The 18,000-nt window shown below is 40.0% G+C and overlaps 1 protein-coding gene across 3 annotated transcripts; it reads right to left on the minus strand.

The window, feature by feature from the left end:
• Positions 1-300: 300 nt before the first annotated feature.
• On the minus strand, positions 301-17,127 carry Chsy (Chondroitin sulfate synthase). 3 transcript variants are annotated; one of them, XM_071778795.1, is made up of 8 exons: positions 16,915-17,018; positions 16,403-16,807; positions 11,336-11,424; positions 9,683-10,673; positions 5,675-5,815; positions 5,175-5,355; positions 2,759-3,115; positions 301-2,331 (listed from the first exon to the last, which is right to left on the minus strand). In XM_071778795.1, exons 4-8 carry the CDS (start codon positions 10,496-10,498, stop codon positions 1,376-1,378), a joined length of 2,451 nt encoding a protein of 816 aa, XP_071634896.1. In that variant the 5' UTR covers positions 10,499-10,673; positions 11,336-11,424; positions 16,403-16,807; positions 16,915-17,018; the 3' UTR covers positions 301-1,375. The 3 variants fall into 3 exon arrangements, with proteins under 3 accessions (XP_071634896.1, XP_071634897.1, XP_071634894.1); XM_071778796.1 differs by lacking the exon at positions 16,403-16,807 and having other exon boundaries at positions 16,991-17,127; XM_071778793.1 differs by having other exon boundaries at positions 16,403-16,929.
• Between the last annotated feature and the right edge of the window lie 873 nt (positions 17,128-18,000).

Here is an 18,000-nt window from a genome sequence, read left to right on the forward strand (position 1 = left end):
TCGATGAATGATTTTTTAATTCCAATTACTTTAAATATCGATAAGAATAATTCATTGAGACCAAACAGAATTAAATGACTTCAAGATTTCGACGTACCCAAAAAAGATCTTGTTTTGCAATTGTAAAAATTAAGTATTTTTAAATAACAGGCAGCCACTACATTAAATTAAAAATTGCAATTAGATGAATAGTATTGAGATTTGAGAAATATTTATCTTGTATATTTTAATTTGCAAAGAAACCTGAATAAAATTAAAAACGCTCAAAATCTGTTTAAGATACATTCAAAACATTAAGATGCTACTTAAATGTTTTAATGACACTTCAATAAATAAATTGATTATGTAAAGTAAATTAATAAATAAGTAAATGTTATAACGACATTTTGTGTTGGCTATCAAATAATTAAATGCTTTGTTTAAAATAATAGCATCCAAGAAAGATTCGCTGATCTACGTTATATATTTACCTTTTATATTTCAGTTTAGAGGAATGACGAATATTAAAATGACGTTATTGCTTAATATAAGAATTTTATTCAGTAAAGCGTGAGTATTATTCCAATTATTGCAGACAGAGGCCTTTTACGTGTAAATATATAAAATGTGAAGCGCACAATGCGACAATTTAGAAGTATCTGCGTCTATATTCAAATAATCGTAATTAACGGTGTGTTTATATTTGGCAGTACATGAAATTGCGAAAATTAATATTTTAAAGGCACGATAATATCACATTTACTTATAATACTTATTACATTTACCTAACCTAGGCTAACGATTTTATAAATGCATGTCATTACGCTCAATTCCTATAGAACTGTCGGCAATTAATTGCAACTGTAAAAGTAAACGATACTCGTTTATTTTTAGCCTCAATAAAAAAAAAGATCATTGGGCGGTAGAGAATAATATCATCACATAAACTAACAACGAAAGCCTTATTACATACTTCCTTAACGTTAAAAATCTATTAGCATGCTTGCAGTGACTTTGGTGATCTTTATCGATCGCCAGATCTATCTTCGAAAATCGTAATACGAATCATGTTTCACAATCAAACTCTTGAACTTTATATTCTCGATTAAAGCTCCGATATATACATTTCGTCATACAATAAAATATCAGAGTATTGATTTTTTATTTGTTTGCGCGATCACACAACTATACTTCATATTTACACAAGCAGGGCGGTGACTAACGAGATACTCTGGCACCGAAAGGGTTCGGATAGTCCGTTCGTCAGTGTTACATTCGCGCGACCGAAGGCAAGTGTAATAACGAGAAAAATATCTTTACAATTTCCCCTACGATTTCTAATAAAATTGTATCGCCCCTTAACGGCCGATAGTCCCAATTTGGCATAGATTTATCATTAACCAGCAGGATTTATCCTCCTCTGTCTCCTCTCTTTGGCGAAGTGCAGTATGTTCGGGTTGCTGTAAATCACGTTGGCTAAGGTCTCGACTCCGGCGTACGTGTCAGCCTTTGATCCCATGCACATGGAGAACTGAAGGTTAGAGAGCTCCCTACTGCATTCTATCTCGTGATACACGTGCACCAGGTGCCTGTCCGCCGCCCTGAAGACGTCGAGGTCGGACTTGACCGCCTTTTCGAAGAACTCCACGTCCTCCTTGCCCCAACCCTGAATCGAGAGATCAAGACCGCCCACGGTACGATAGTCCCTCTTGTACAGTGAAACGATTCCGAAGCCGTACTGCCTCCAGTGCCCGGAGATCTCGTTTATGGTAAACTTGTCCTGTTTCCTGGCGTCGCCGTAAACGACTTTGGGATCGTATTGGCTGAAGACTATCGGGAAGTACATTCTTCGGCCCGACAGCGTGTTCAGGCGTATCCTGTTCAGCGCCGAACCCGTGAACACGATGTCCACGTCGATGAACAGCATCAGATCGTCGGCCCGCATGTTCGACGCGCCCAAGTCCAGGGCTCGGGCTCTGGAAAAATCCCCGGAGACCGGTAGAACCTGTATGGTGGCACTGCGATATTTGTACTTGAGCTGCTCGATCAGATCTATCGTTTTGTTGAAGGTGTTTTCGCTTTTGTGCTGGTAGAGCACGACGAGCATAGACGTCTTCTCGCCGCTGGCCAAACAGATGTCCTCGTAATTCTGGAGGAATCGTTGAAAGACCTCGTAGCGGCCCGACAGAGGTAGGATAAAGTTGATGATCTTGCTCTGCACCGGATCTTCCTCTTGAGAGTTGAAATTGAGATTCAGGAAGCCACGGTGGAGAAAATTCTGAATAGATTTGTCGTCTGATTCCTGCCGAGGTTGGACTTCGACGCCATTCACTGTCTCGCGCATCTCTAATCCTGAAAGAACATTTAACGTTTGTTAAATGTAAGTTAATACTTGAATATAATTGCTCTACTTCAATAATATTTAAAATCTTTATTACGTTATCACAAATTTCATCATGCGGAAGCGTTAGAATCTAACAAAATCTTTTATTTTAAGTAAAATAATTATATATGAAATTATAATTCAATAAATAATAGTGTACGATACATTTTCAGCAAAGCAACTACAATTTTGCATTTTAATAATTTAGCTTAATAATTTAACTTAAGAACATTAGAGGATGTCTATATATTTTAGCTAACATTTATATACACATATCTGTAACATTATTATTTAATATAAGACAGAGAAATGTAATCTCTCGGATATCAAAGAATTAATTAATTATTAAAAATAATAATTTCACTTATTACGTGTATATGAAAAACATATATATACCGATAAAATGTTGATGGAGATAAACGTGTCTTCTAACTGGCAGAGTGACCTTCCTGCCCCGGTACTTTCGATAGACCAATAAAAGATCTAATATTGTGTCAGCTCCGTAAGAATTCACCCTCCTGTATCCGTAAAGAGCGGACCGTTCCTCGACAACGCGGCCCCGCTGCCTTGAATAAGAATTAATGGAAGCCATGACCTCACGAGTGATATCCTCTAGGCCCTCTTTGATGTCGCTGTGAATACGTCGCCTGGGATTAGAATCGGTCAAACTGTATTCCAATTTCAAGAGGAAGTCCCACGGGATCACTTCGTCGCTCATCGCCGGCTTGTACGAACGAAGACTCGCCGGCACACCTGTACAAACAAAATTTTACTTAGCGAATCAACGAATCCGACCGGTTTCCGTTATTAACACTAAGTGTCAAAACTTCTTAAAAATACGCAAATTTGATATCAAGGTAACTCAAAAAGTCTCGAAAATCACATAGTAAGAAATTTAAAAATTGAGATAGGCTAGAGTAAATTTTTTTTATATTTCGATATTCAATACTTAATTATATCTATATACTTTATAACACAAGATAAATAAAAAATTCTTTTTTTTTAATTATATATAGAGGATATGAAAACCACATTAATACAAAGACTGGAATATTAGAGCATAAATTTTTCTGCCCATTTAATTTTTATCAATTTACTTCTTAGAGAGTAGGTGCTGTAAGTTATATTTACGGCTTGGAATCGTAAACACGTAATAATTTCAGCCGGCGGCTTGGAAATAAAAGAAAACATATAAATGTCATGCTTTATCGTATAAAATTTTTGATTAATCGCTCTAATGTTAATCCGAGATTATTGTTGCAACATGTTCGATATGAAAATCGTGTTTGTTTGTATCAAGCGTTATGAAAATGACAGAGAAAATTAACTGGAGGAAGCAATTTAATGTAGTAATTCCCTCTAGGATTTCAATGTTCCTTGAATCGCGATCTCGATTACAACTTTATTGACAAACTATGCCCGACTCGAGTTTTCAGTCGATTAATTTGAATTTATTGCAGCGTACTGCGTACGAGTTACATATGAGTTAATGCGATAATACGGCGAAATCTCAGAGAAATATGGGGAAAAAGAAATGATTGGAGTAACGATAGAGAGACTCTCTGAATCATTTACGTCCGATAAATCCGTGTCTAGTTTCAATTCTATGCTAAACCCATCAACTCACATAGGGTAATCAAGCTGAATAGATTTATTAATAAGAAATGCTGGCTAGAAAGAGAGAAATGCTACTAAAATCGTCGGTTTAATCGAAATTACGAGTGTGGTTGAAATATAATTACAAAAAAAAAAAAAACATTAAATTGCAAGAGATTAAAAGAGAACCATTTCTACAGATTTTATATTGTAAATTAAAGACTTATTTTTAAATCTTCTAAATCTCTTTGAACATTTCTTCTGTCATTTTGTAACATACTATCATCATTTAACGAATGAATATTAAGTATGGAATAAAACGGAATCATTTTAGCATTTCTTAATTGACTTAATTCCATAAATTTATTTACTTGTTTTTTGAAATAGTTTTGACAATAATAAATTTGATGATCAAGGTCGATTTTTGATTTTAAAGATTCTAAAATAAATTTTTATCAATATCGAAACTCAGATAATCTATTTCTCGTGGGATTCAATCTGCGACGAGAGCGAAACGCTCTCGATGAAATGTAACGCGAGAAGCTGCACAACGCGGCAATACAAAGTCACGCATTATAATTTTCGCGTCTCCAAGAGCACATATCCGATTTCAAATGGATTTACAATCCCTCTGGGATATGGATTCGATGCGTTGTCCCGATGGCACGTCGACGCAAGCCACGCATTAAGACGACAAATAACTGTAGTCGCTCGTGTGTGTACGTAAATGCGGAAGCGTTAATTTAGCAGCAAAAGTACAGTAAAAGTTTTACGACCGAAAAATGTGGGTTATTATCATTCTGAAGATGTTTTTATGGTTCGGGAGGTTGTAAGAATGCTCAAATAGGAAAAACGACGATAATTTATGGACGTGGTAAAAGGGAGTGTGTAATGCGGAATATTCATTAGATAAACAGTCTTTATGCATATATTTACGATCCTGAGGGAGATCGGCGAAATACCGTTAGAAAGACACGCGAAAGTGTTGATATATAAAAAAAAACGCGTGTAATTGGTAATTAGAGTAAACGCATAATTTCATAACCCATAAATCTAGAGGAGCAACCTTATTTTAGCACTCTAATGATTCTAACGATGAGTTACCCTTGTTATAACGGTAGATAAAAATAACGAAAGCACAGATGCGTACAAGCGACGTATGGTTCTCTCTAGATTTTTATCGTCGGTTCACGATGACGGAAGTAGGAAATCGTACCCAATATATCTGTGTCGCCGGGATAATCTTCGGAATTAGGATCGACGGGAAAAAGACGTACTTCCTCCGCTATCTCGTAGTTCTTCAAGCTTTCAAGGCTCACTCCCAATTCCTGGGCCATCGTGTAAATGTCCCTGTGCAAACGGATCCTCTCTTGCTGCAGATCTTGTATTCGCAGTCCCTGACAGAATATATTACACAGTATAATATTTGCAAGGATAATTGTCTAATAAGTAAACCGAAGCGGCATTCTCTTAAATAATTAAAGCAATAGATGAAATCTTTTGTATTAAAATTTGACATATCATACTCGTATTTCTTCCACTCGATGGTTTTTACGCGACGTCAAAGGAATCTAGAATAGCGAAGCGATTTCCTCCTCGCCTCGCACGCGTAACGGTTATCAAATTACTTAACAGTTCACGGATAAGTAATGCAGTTTTTTTCATGTAATTGCAGTGTGATTACCGTAATTACGATACACGATGCGATATACCAACCCTCATATAATTGTGCAGCCTGTACATGTGAGGCGGACTTTTCACAGGATGCAAAGTGATGGCACGATGAACCTCCTTCTTCTTGAGATTTCCGGTGAACGCCTGGGCCCCGCTGCTGTTGTGATAAAGAATCGACTGCATCTGTGCGGCATCATCACGAGTATATTATGAGCGTCGCCCGTTTCGAGAGTAAGCAACGATAAGTTACGATCAAATCATATTTTATTTCTATCACACACAATGCATGTTAATTATTTTAAATAATCTTTTTTTTCACACGCATCTTTTCCCTTCCTTTTGGATTTAACAGATATAATGAGGTATTTATTCGACAGTCATAAAGAAATCATCAAACATTAGCTTAACTTTGCCACATCTTTGAAATAGAAATAAATTAAATGAGTTAAATACACAAATAAAATATAAATAAAATAAACAAACTAAATAAATAACAAAACTGATCTCAAATATAATAGATAAGGATCTTTACTAGAATTTAGAATTTCAAATATATATAATAATTTAAAGGTAGTGTAAATAATTAAAGCTGCAGATGAAATCTGTTGTATAAAAATTTGATACATTGGTATTTGTATTTCTTCTACTCGATGGTTTTCACGCGCTTCGCTTATGACCGAAACTGATTTAAGAACGACGAATTATTTACAATTTAAGAACGACGATTGAATTGCACGCTCGCGCTTGATCAACGCGACAATGGCATCGCGTCTGCCGATTCCACGCGAGCTTGGTATATTAATCCGTCCCGAATGTCTGATTGTGAGTGCACGCGCTAGTGGAGCCTCGTCAAACGGCAATTAGCACGCGGGCAGAGAAGCGGAGTTAAAGTACGAACTTCCTGCCCGTGTGCGCGCACTACGACCTATAATAATTACCATTAAGAACGTTTCCATTCGGGACTCCTGGACCGAAACGCCAAACCCGCGCGGTGCGGGTGTTAATCACAACACTGGGTGTGGTGGTTTCTTGTTTCGCAGAATTACGTCTCGGCGTTTCTTGACGATCGACATCGCGAAAAATCGCATGACTTGCTCAGGCAGTTACGTGAAGAAATCTATCGCGCTTGGGACTTCACATAAAATGCTTGCGTATTTTTTTAAAACGCTTTCGAAAAAAGTGAGATAATTGCTGAAAAATTTCCGAGATACTTTTACACTTTTATCCTTTTTTTTTCAAGAATTATATATGTATTCTATATGTTTATATGCGTTTGGGCATTATGACAAGTAAATTGACACTTTACAAACTCTATTTCTATTTTAGAAGTCTCTCCTCTTCAAGATTTCTGTATAGAACATGCTGTATAAGTATTCCTAATTTCTTTCGAGATACGCGTGCGTTATTAATCTTTTCACGGAATATCGGACCAATTATCAACCCATTTAGATTAGATAAACTCTTTTCTCGCCGAGGTCACTAAAGACCGCTAATTTCGCAGAATTAAAGCGCAATATCGCGATGCCGTTATTGGTCTTTCCGGCCGTAATAGATGCGGCGAAAGACGCTGTAACAAAGGCCTGACCCACTGCCTGGACCGATAAATCCCTTATCGAGTCTCATGCACGCCTCGATCAATCAATCGTGGCACGCATTGAACGGCCTCCACGGCGAACGTCGCGCGGGCGTTTGCACGTCGCATCGGGATCGTTAAGTGTTTCGACCTTACGTCGAGCGTCAAGACGGGAACGGACGGTCTAGCCAGTGGGTCAGCAGGCTACGATTTGTTCGGGCCTAACGAGTGACATCCTCATCCGTGCACTTTACCTTTCGTCCGCGGTTGCGGCGGCGATACGAACGTGCTTCGGGGAGTTGTGCGCACCCACGCAAGTATACCTACATCGCGACCGGTGCATAGCGCGAGACGGTGTCATCGCGCTTCCGCTTCTCCGAATGAATAATGGAGTGATTATTAACGCATGAATTGTTATCGCTTTCATTTATACAGCTTTTGCCGAGTCGCTGCTCTTAACGATGTAGGTATTCGCTACGATTTCGCACTCAATGCTTTTTTTATGTTTTTGAAGGACGTATTTTTCTTAAATCAAGTTTTACTTAAGTTTCGTTTTCCTCTTCCAAACTTGCTTCTAAAAATAAATTGATCAGAATTGTTTAGTTTGCACAATGCAAAATGTTATTTCTCAAATTATACATGGTTTGATTTTATATACTATCAGTTACAAAAATGTTTATATTTATTTTACGTTTTATAAAATTGATATATATATATTTTATATTGTCTCTTGTATTACACATATATTTAATTCTTAAAACAAGATCTACGATATTTCACGATTCTTCTCAAGCAAGTTTTTTTTATTGTTTTATCACGAAAGCTGTATGGTGTCTCTTTTATTCGAATCCTCTTCGGAGTTCGCGCATCAATTCTACTTGATTATCGCGACGTGCGAAGGTTTAAGCACTTCGTGTGGACAAATTGTTATTTAAGCGGTACAACCTAATGCGACCGCGAGCACCAAGATGAAGAAGAATGGCTCGATCTGGCTACTGGGTTAGCAGGATACAATTTACTTTTACTTAATGACTAACATCCTCATATGTGCGTTGTACCTTTCGACTTAATCCTCGCTATGGACGTGCCCGGTACGTGATGCGGTATACGCGCGTGGTTCATGTATTTAAATCGACGATGACAAGCCGGGTGCCCATTATATGAGCATCGCACCCTGATTCCCGATCAAGTTACGCACAATTTAATTTGGGATTTAACCGGTAAAGAGAATTAACCCTTTAACATTCTGAGATGACGAATAGCTCTGTGTGGAAATAGCTCAATTGTCGATTGATGATTGCGAGAGTAATGTATCGGGATATTTTTAAAATTAACAAATAATTCGATCGCGAGCGATTGTCGGTATCTACTATAACGCAATAAAAAAAAATCATACATGAGAAAACTTACGTATACATGAGAAAACTTTGTGCAAAAATTTATTTAGCGTTCTTCCGAATTTTTGAGAAACACAAAAGGATGATATTTCGGAATCGGAGCGAAACTGCTTCAGCGCGATGTTGAGTTGCAATTTGAGAGATGCATAAGATACAAGCGTGTGCAACGTCGGATAAACCGGCGTTTAATCTTCCTTGCGTGTGTGTTAATCAACAAATCGTTTCGTTTGTCGTGTACATGCGTTTCTGCGAGTGCACGCGGCGGAGCCTCAGAGGCGAGGAAGAAATTGAACGACCAGAATAGCTCTAGTATATCACGCTAGTGACAATAAACCCGACAAAATGGGCGTGCGGTTCGTAGAATCATAAGTGAAAAGAAAATCCTTTGTGACCGAAGCTGTCGATACAAAAGCGAAATTGGCTGTGATGGAATTGGATGAAAGAAGTGGAAGATTAACGTCATTAATTGACTTGGATATCTTAGGTCAAGTATCGCAGTTACAAAGTTCCGTTGAAGTTATGTCATTGTTTCAAAACTGGCAATGAGAAGAATTCAGAAGAACGATAATTTCGATGAGTATGCATGAGACCAAGGTGCAATATTGTTTTGACAATCAGCGAGATAGCATCTAGCATGTAGTCTTGTCGACTTAAATTGTGATAAGATAAAAAGTTTTAGTTACCTATCTGCGTACGACATGACGTACGCGCTTGCTCTCGGTGATAAAACGAACGAATCGATAGCGAAGCAAACGCTCTTCAACGAGAAGAATATATTTTCCTCTTTGTTTTATTATTTTTATTTACTAACAAGTAAAAATAATGTATTTTTGATTTAAAGAACTTAGTTCCAAGTTTAAATCTATATGTTTTTAGAAAATAGAGAATATAGCGAGAAAAGGAAGCGTGCTTTCGTAATTGTTATATATTTTTTCGATGATTTAAAAAGTAAACTAACTTTTCAGCCTAGGAAAATTATCTTCTTAGTTTTACTCGTTTGCAAATAACGATCCTTCTATAATACGATCGTGCTAATGTCCTCTGTAAACATCACGAGAAGAGATCACGAGAAGAAATTACCTCGTAGCTCCAAGTGCAGGGGATCCCAGCGTACTTCTTCACGCATCTTCCCAGCTCGACGTCCTCGTGCGTGGTGTACAAATGGCGCAGGCAGTACTTGATGTGCGGCACGATCCTCCTCAGCGTCTCCCTGGACAGCACCACTCCCGGGCCCCCCATGCAGAAGTTCTCGTCGTATTCCAACGATAGCAGACCGAACTCCTCCGAGTTCCCTCTGCCGGCCTGTCCGATGTACATCGCCCTTCTGGAATCCACGGATCTCAGCAGCGTCTCCAGCCGATCTGTCCTCACATACACGTCGTCGTCCGCTCTCAAGAACCACTCGAAGCGATCGCCAAAATTGCTCCACATGTACTGCAGCATCATGAAGGACTTCTTTTGCGGCGGATAGGTATCGTCTACCCGCGGAAGCGGCACCAAAGGCAGATCCGGACAGTTTTCGGGAACCGTCGAGGTTTCCGACGAGAAGAAGACTATCTTGCCGGGTAACTCCTTGCCCCACGTTTCGTAGACGGCCTTGGCTCGCGTGTCCAGATACTTCTGAGCCGTCATCACGCCCACAAACACCAGATTCGACGTTGAGCTGTTGATCCGCTCGTCGTCTTTCAGCCACGGCATGTTTCGCGGCGATGTCTTCGGCGATGGCCGTAAACCGGGCATGGAGGTCCAAATGGCAACCTGTTGCTGCTGATTGAAGACGATCAGACGGTAGCTCAGGATCAGGAAACCTAGGATCAGGCCCACAAAGAGGCCCAGAAAGGCGCTGCCGACTCCACGCCGTTTACGCATTACTGGGTGATGTGTCACCTCTCCCATTTGCACTCTTTAGGAGTCCCTGGGTCTTCGGTCGGGCTCATCCTCGTCATGGTACCCGTTATCGCCGACTCAGGTGTAGCAATTAATCCTGTCAGAGGATATCCTTTGGACAATCCCATCGCTCTGTCCGCTAGTAGAACGGAGAGACTTTCTTCATGATGTGAAAAATCTCAACCTGTGAATGAAAATCGTTCTACGTTATGTAGGATTTTCTAAAATTTATTTTCTCAGAATTTTTATGTTATCAAATTTGATCTATTTTTATTATTGTTCTCTAAAATTGCATTTTTTATTATTATATATATTATTATTCAAATTTTTTTTATTATTTTACTAATATATTAATTTTATTTTAATAAATGTTGTATGTGCTGTTTATGGATACAATAATTTATTAAAACTTTTTATACGATATATTAACTTTTTATTATATATTTTATATTATATATTTGCTGTTATTAACTGTTACTTTGTGTTGCAATTTAAGAAACACATATCGTCAATAACACTGTAGACTTTGTATCTTAAATAACTTCTTAAGAAATCTTTCGTAGAAGGCAAAAGTAAACGATGTCCTGTCCGGACAGAGACATATTTGAGATCTTAAATGAATTTTACGAGCAGCGGACCTTGATCTACGCCCCATGTTATTCATAAAACAAATTTCAACTGTGTTTACTGTTTAATCTTTGTTTCTTTTCGCGAAGCTGCCTTTTAGCCGATCAGTCATTCTTCTTTTACATAAGAATTGAAATTCAGTTATTCTTGATGCGTTAACGTTTAGCAATAATTCTAATTGATAGATGAATGCAAGAATAGATTTACAGCGAAACTCACGTCAAACTTTTTCTTTAAAGTATCGAAGATCGCCATGTCGCAACGCCGTGGAGTAACAGAAGAATGGGAATGGGCTCGCGTTTGATAATCTGAAAGCAAAGCAAATTATTAACGATTGAGATGAGTTGTCGGATTAGCAATCACGAGGAAATTGAATATAATATGTACAGCTATGCGGGACTTTGAAGAATGAGGTCGCACACGTGCTAGAGGCGATGACGATTCAAATTGACGACGTCAGCAATTAATACTCGGGCATTTTTCACTATCAAGCGCTGCGCTCACGCTGCGAACACTTTATTATAGTACCGAATAATTAAGACATCGAGTGCGCTGCGCACGTCGATTTGTACCGACCTGATATTAATGAAGCAAGTCAAAAGTATTTATGATTGGATTCTATTTTTTTCCCAATTACATTTATAATTTATTTATATATAAACATTTACTGTATTTTACGTTAAGTATAGTCAAGTATTACGTAATTTACGATTATCTATAGAAAGCAGCGTATCTTTCCGGTTGGAAGGCGCTCCAGGTCTTAATAAGTTGTCGCAATTATTCGCGGGTCGATGAGCATTATGCACGGGCTCAAGAAAAATCTTTCTGCACGATTGGTATATAAATGCCCGGTCGTGCGACCTAACGATAACGGAAATGGGAACAAAGTGAGCTCTGTGCATATCTAGAAAGTCGTGAAATGTGTGGCGGACGCTCAGCGACCTGTCCAGAAATGAGAACCCGACGCCGTTACAAGTCCTTCTACAGCGAATTAACTGTGCCGGTTCTGTTATTTTCACGATCGCGCCCAGAAATGCAACGTTCCGTTTGCGAATTCGCGTGTGCCCGATTACTGGCACACACGCGGAGAATTTTGTATATTTATAATTAACAATTAGTAATATTTATAACAACTGGCAGTAACATTAACGCTTTCAAACGACGCTCTCTTCGCTGTTATTTTATCCATGTTGGTCCACACCAATCTTCGTATAGTCAAATGTTTGCTGGGAAAATATGTAGAAATATTCTCTCAGCAAGCAATCGTGCGGCAGACGAAGTTCTGATGAACATTTTAGTTAAGAAACGACGAAGTTTCGCAAGCAGAGCGAAATTCTGGCCGTTTGAAGGGGGACGATACATTCCTCGTGGGTTCTTTGCTATAGACTATATAGACGCCCTTTCTAAATTGCATCCACATCGTTATCTCTAATTTATATCCTTCCAAATCAACGTAGACAAAGGCTCGACCCTTGGCAAAACCGGTTTCGAGCCGGTCAATATGCATATGTGTGCATATCGACAAAGTAATTCTGAATAATGAGGTACTTTTTGTGACTAACTTTTGCAATTCCGTTGCAAAAATCGCGCATAAATTCATTGGTTTTTCTCAGTGGCCCCGTGTGTCACCCGCGAAAGAATAGCTTTAAAGGTTCTTTTCTTTCTCTTGAAAAATGATCGCCGACAAATTAACATAATTTTGCAATTTTTCCCGCCACATTTAATAACGACAATTCTTCTGTCGGCGCGACAGAGCCGCGCGGCAATATCTCGAATAGGGTCGACCATCAAAAATCAAGATAAGGCAAGAGGATAATTGAACTTGCGTAATAACTTGCGCGCTTTACTGATTCATTATTTATAGAATCGCGGCCGATCGTTATCACCGGTTGTTTCTTAGGCAAATTCTCGCACGCCCGCTTCCGTTCACACGTATCACGCGGGATCATTAGAGGAAGGGACGCGTAAGTAATTTCCCTTAAAAATTCTTTCAAAGGTCAGTTAACTTACACATGCGTTATCGCAAACTCGCCTCGATCAGATTGCTTCTCGCATAGTTATTAAATTATCCGCGGGATACCATTAATCACCCTTCCAATTACGTCCTTCGTTAAAGCATATCGCACACGCGTCAACACGGTATATCTTACTTTATTAAACACGGCGTGCTTTGTTTAATCCGCACTCGCAACAAACCTCCGTGTACCTTCGCGAATATTCACGCCGATCGCTTTATTATAAATTCAAAAATTATCAAATAATAAGCCGCGTATTTTCGAAGAGATGAAAAAGTTTCATATAAACGTTGCCGATTCCGCGTACAAAATCGCGAAGACAGGAACAGCCGGAGGAAGACAACGCAGATGTGCACCGAGTATCGCTTACAGTTACTCTTTCCGCTATCACGTGCGAAAAAAAAGGAAACGTCAGATGCGAGAACTGTTGCGGTCGAAAATGTCGCGACTATAACCGTCGCGTTCGCGAAGATTAGACCGGCGGTGAGTAGCCGGCGCGGCGTAATCGCGATTACACGCTCAACTCCTCGAATCCACGAAATCCCGGTGTTCGTCCCGTTAAAGGATACGCTCCGGAATGAGCGTGCACGTACGAGAGGCGGGAGAACCGGTTTAAGCCGAAAGTCGGCGCCGTGGTGGATGCCGCTAGATCGTGCGTTTGCAGCGTTCGGCGTCTAGTCGATTAACACCGGGGAAGCGATGAAATACTGTGGGTTTTGGGTCAAGGTGACCCTTTAATGTAAGAAAATTATATTGCGCCAAAAGCCAGCGAGAAAGAGAGACGAACTGATCGTCGAAACGTTGATCGCGAGTTTATACGATGGTTGCTCCGAAATTTATTCGTGGATCGATCGTATTCGAAAAGTATCGTATTGGGAATCTTATTTACTTAGACTAACTTAGATTTACTTAATATTCAGAATGTATTTAATCGCGGAAATGTCGAGGTATATCCTCTGTATAAATAACGAAAAATTAAGATTACGAATTGCGTCGATTGTGTGTTGCTCAATGAAAATTCCTATCGCTATGTGGGTCCTCTATGTTCATTAAATTCGGCTGATTCAATTCGATAAAAAAATGTTGAAATATAGCAACATCAAGACCAGTTTTTTATAGCAAAATTAGATTTCATCATTTTAATCTGTAGACTGGTAAACTTTTTTTAGATATAAAATTACAAATTTGTATTCTAATTTTAATAATAAATCTACTTCAAAAATTAAAAAAAAAAATTACACGCGCAACGTTTATAAACTTTAAGAAGAAAATTAAATTATTGTCACGTACAAGTATTAAAGATTGCCTTTCGCCGTTTTCGAATACTAGTAAAAATATATTTAGAAAATACTGAGAAAATAGAGTTATTCATATTTCAGGCGATATTCCGTATATCCTGGAAGATCGCGTTCTCCAACCACATGGAGTTCTTAAAAGTGCTCGAAGGCGTCTACTAATAAAACGACCGGGTGTCTGGAAACGCGTTACGGTTAGTTGGTCACGGAAACGTCGGTTTACATTAGCGATGATGAGTGCGTGTCGTCGCGATCAAGCCGCCGTCGTCGCTAGAAGCTATCGAGAGCTGGAGGAGCAGAGAAGGCTGAGGCTCTCTCGACAGCTGAGGAGTGAGGAGCAGAGAAGAAGTCTTTCGACGAGGGGAGAATGTCGCTCTCGCTAGTCTCGCTAATTGTTCTCACCAACGGCGAGACACGCGGAATTGTTCGACTGACCACTGACGACGGTCGCGGCCGGATTACCGTGGTCGTGACTCGAATCGAGGAGACGATCCGAGTTACGGAGAGAAAGAGAAAGACCGTTCGATCGACCGGTAAGCTGGGGATGACCGTAGAGGAGTCATCGACTCTGTCGCGACACGGGACCACGGCGAATCGCTTTGCCGTTCGTCGGACGACCCTCTTATTTCATGGTCTAGCAGACCCTCGTGGGAACACCGACTCTTACCGAATTTGATCTTATCGCGTGTGAGTCCGTAGTGGATTTCCGTACAAGTGGATTTCCCCGACGTGACGTCGACTGCGCGTTCCGGTCGTCATTGATCGGAATTTTATCACAGACGTATTTTATCGGTGACTCAAACTACCGATACCGCGTGAGTTCCGCTCCTCTCTGACTCAATATTTTAACGTATCCAACAGCGATAAAGGATGATGATCGCTCGAACTTTTTCGGAAAACTCTAAATTACAATTTTTTAAATATTTTATTCTATAAGAATAGCGTTGGTTAATTTATATGAATTTGTAGAGTACGTGACTATTGAGATACATAATACAAATGGTACAATATAACAGTACGATACGGTATAATACAAATGAGTTTAGTTGATTATATTCTGTTTTGGGAATACGAAAGATTAGTGTGTGGAAAGGAGTTGATGAAGGAGGGTCTGCAGTCTGTATGAAACGATTTGTATAGCGGATGCAATTTATAATTTAATCGAGAAATATATTTTCACGTTTCTTTGTCACTCATTGGGAGGATACGTCGAGATTTGAGGAAATGCCTGACGCCAGGAACAAGAATCATTATCGTGAGAAGGTGCACTAACCCTGCGGTTCATTGCGATCGACGTGCCCGCAATCGCCGGTTGAACGAGCCGCATCAGCAAACTAGCGATTGGACAACATGAGCGGGGAGATCACTGTATCGTCAAGAGCTCGGTTATAAAGATTATTGAAAACCAGAGTTACATTTTTGTATACATCGTAAGCGTGCAATTTCGTTCTCTTGAAAATTTACAAGTAAAGAATGTACAATAAATTTCTCATTCTTTAGCCCAACTCAAAACTTATCGCGAAGCATTTCAGAAATTTTAGCTGCTGGCATTATTGCAATAAAAAAAAGGATCTCTTTGAAAAGTTATGCGAAAGAAACATATTTTCTTTTTCTTCCGGAGAGAAAAGCAAGTTCTGAAATAATTTGATGCACTTGCAATTAAGTCTCTGCAGAATTCGTCTGAATGCGAAGTAAAATTGAAAGGAATATGTTGATTGTTATTGATATTAGTGAAGCAAATGAAATCGTTTTACTACCACAAATCTGCACGTGACTGGCGTTAATTGGTTTTAAGCGGCACGCAACGTTCTGCCTGGAAGAAACGACGATTTCTTCAGTGAAGGGAAGAAAGACGACATTAGAATACGTTTCATTGTATCCCTCGGTCACATAATCGGTCGTCCCTTCCGCGTTTCCGCGAAATGTGCGCGCGATCAGGCACAAAAATAAATCTTCCTCTAGGAAGAGAAACTTACTTTCGAGAGCTCGACCAGCCGTTCGTTCTTTCGTCAATGCCCACACACGCCGTTTCCGCCCGCACACGTGGTGTACCCTCTCGTCTTTCACGACGAAAAATGCCGCTTATTATACGCACCACCCTCCCGACGACCATAAACTTCCACAAATCGCACAATTAAATCAGCACTTAAAGGCGAAAGGCTACACGCGCATAAGTTTCGAGAGTCTCCTCCGTCAGTCGGGACACAGACTTATTGCCGATTATTAATTCGACGCCGACTTATCGATCACGACTATTTTAAGCAAATTTAAATGTCAAAGTGGAGCCGTCACTTTCCGAGAGAAGAAAAAAAAAAGTCACGATTTTAGCGCAGCACTACTCCAATCAATTTTCTCTCACATTTTTTTTTCAAGGCAATCCACTATTGAAGTACACAACGAAAATCATTAATAGTTTGATAAAAGAGACAACAAAGGGACGTCCCTGTTCGTTGAAAGGAAGACCAATCACCGTTTCTCTCTTAATTACCAGATTATCGCTGTACCATCACTGCGGCTCGCAAACGCGACGCGAATGAACAATCGTGGGCTGCGGGGAGGCTTACCGAGATGCCGGCAGCTAAAGAGTACCCCTCGTCCACGCCGGAAATACGATCCGATTAAAAACCGGCGGCGGCGGCGGCAGCCGCTTTTCGAATCGGGCCGTGGCGTGTGTTGCGAGCAGGATGCCACCGCCGCGACTGAGAGGGACCGGAGTCGACGGTCACCGCAAAGGCGAACGGAGCACGGAGCGAGCGCAGCCGGCATCACGCACAACCGGACCGGGAGAACCGACACAGCCGGATTCTAAAGCCGGCCGCAGCCGGGAGCTTTTCGATCAGCGACGACCAGCGACTTCCGCGCCCCTCCGGGGCGGAAAGGGTTGGTCCAAAGATATCTTTTCCGTCCCTGACCTTCCGGAGACCCGAATTTTCCGCTCGACTCCTCTTCCGGTTCCGATTAAGGCTGGTGATTTGCTTCGAAAGCTTCGATATTCGAACTTCGAAGCTTCGACATTAAAATCTTCGAAAATCGAAGTTTCGAAGCTTTAAACCTTCGAAATTTCGATACTTCATCCTTCGAACTTCGAACTTTGAAGCTTAAAAAGAATTCGAAAAAATCTTCGAAGTTGTCAAAAGTAGCGGTCCAGTTCCGATATTACTAACATCGCGGGATATTCTGGATTGGACGTATTTCCGCTTCGCGTGACATTTGACACGTTTAAATTTACACAAGTGCGATTCTTCGAAGCTTCGCGCTCGCGTACTCGGATGTTCCCGGATGTCCCCGAATTCTTCGCGCAGATTTGAAGTTAATTTCTTTAGTAAAAATTCTGAAGAAGATCATTTCTTATAACGTTGACTTCTGGTATTTCAGTAAGCCCGAAGTTAAAATACCATTAAAGTATTTCGAATTGAAGAAACGAATAACTTAATATAAAAGAGCCCATGCATTATTCTGTATGGATTTAGAGCTAGAGCAGAGCTAGAGTCAGCGCAGCGACGTTTTCGCTAATGAAAATTGACCCTTTTCTCAAGGATCAACGTTACATTGTTTACTTTCCGTTTGTTCTAAC

Source organism: Temnothorax longispinosus, chromosome 5, assembly GCF_030848805.1.
Source record: "Temnothorax longispinosus isolate EJ_2023e chromosome 5, Tlon_JGU_v1, whole genome shotgun sequence".
NCBI lineage: Eukaryota > Metazoa > Arthropoda > Insecta > Hymenoptera > Formicidae > Temnothorax > Temnothorax longispinosus.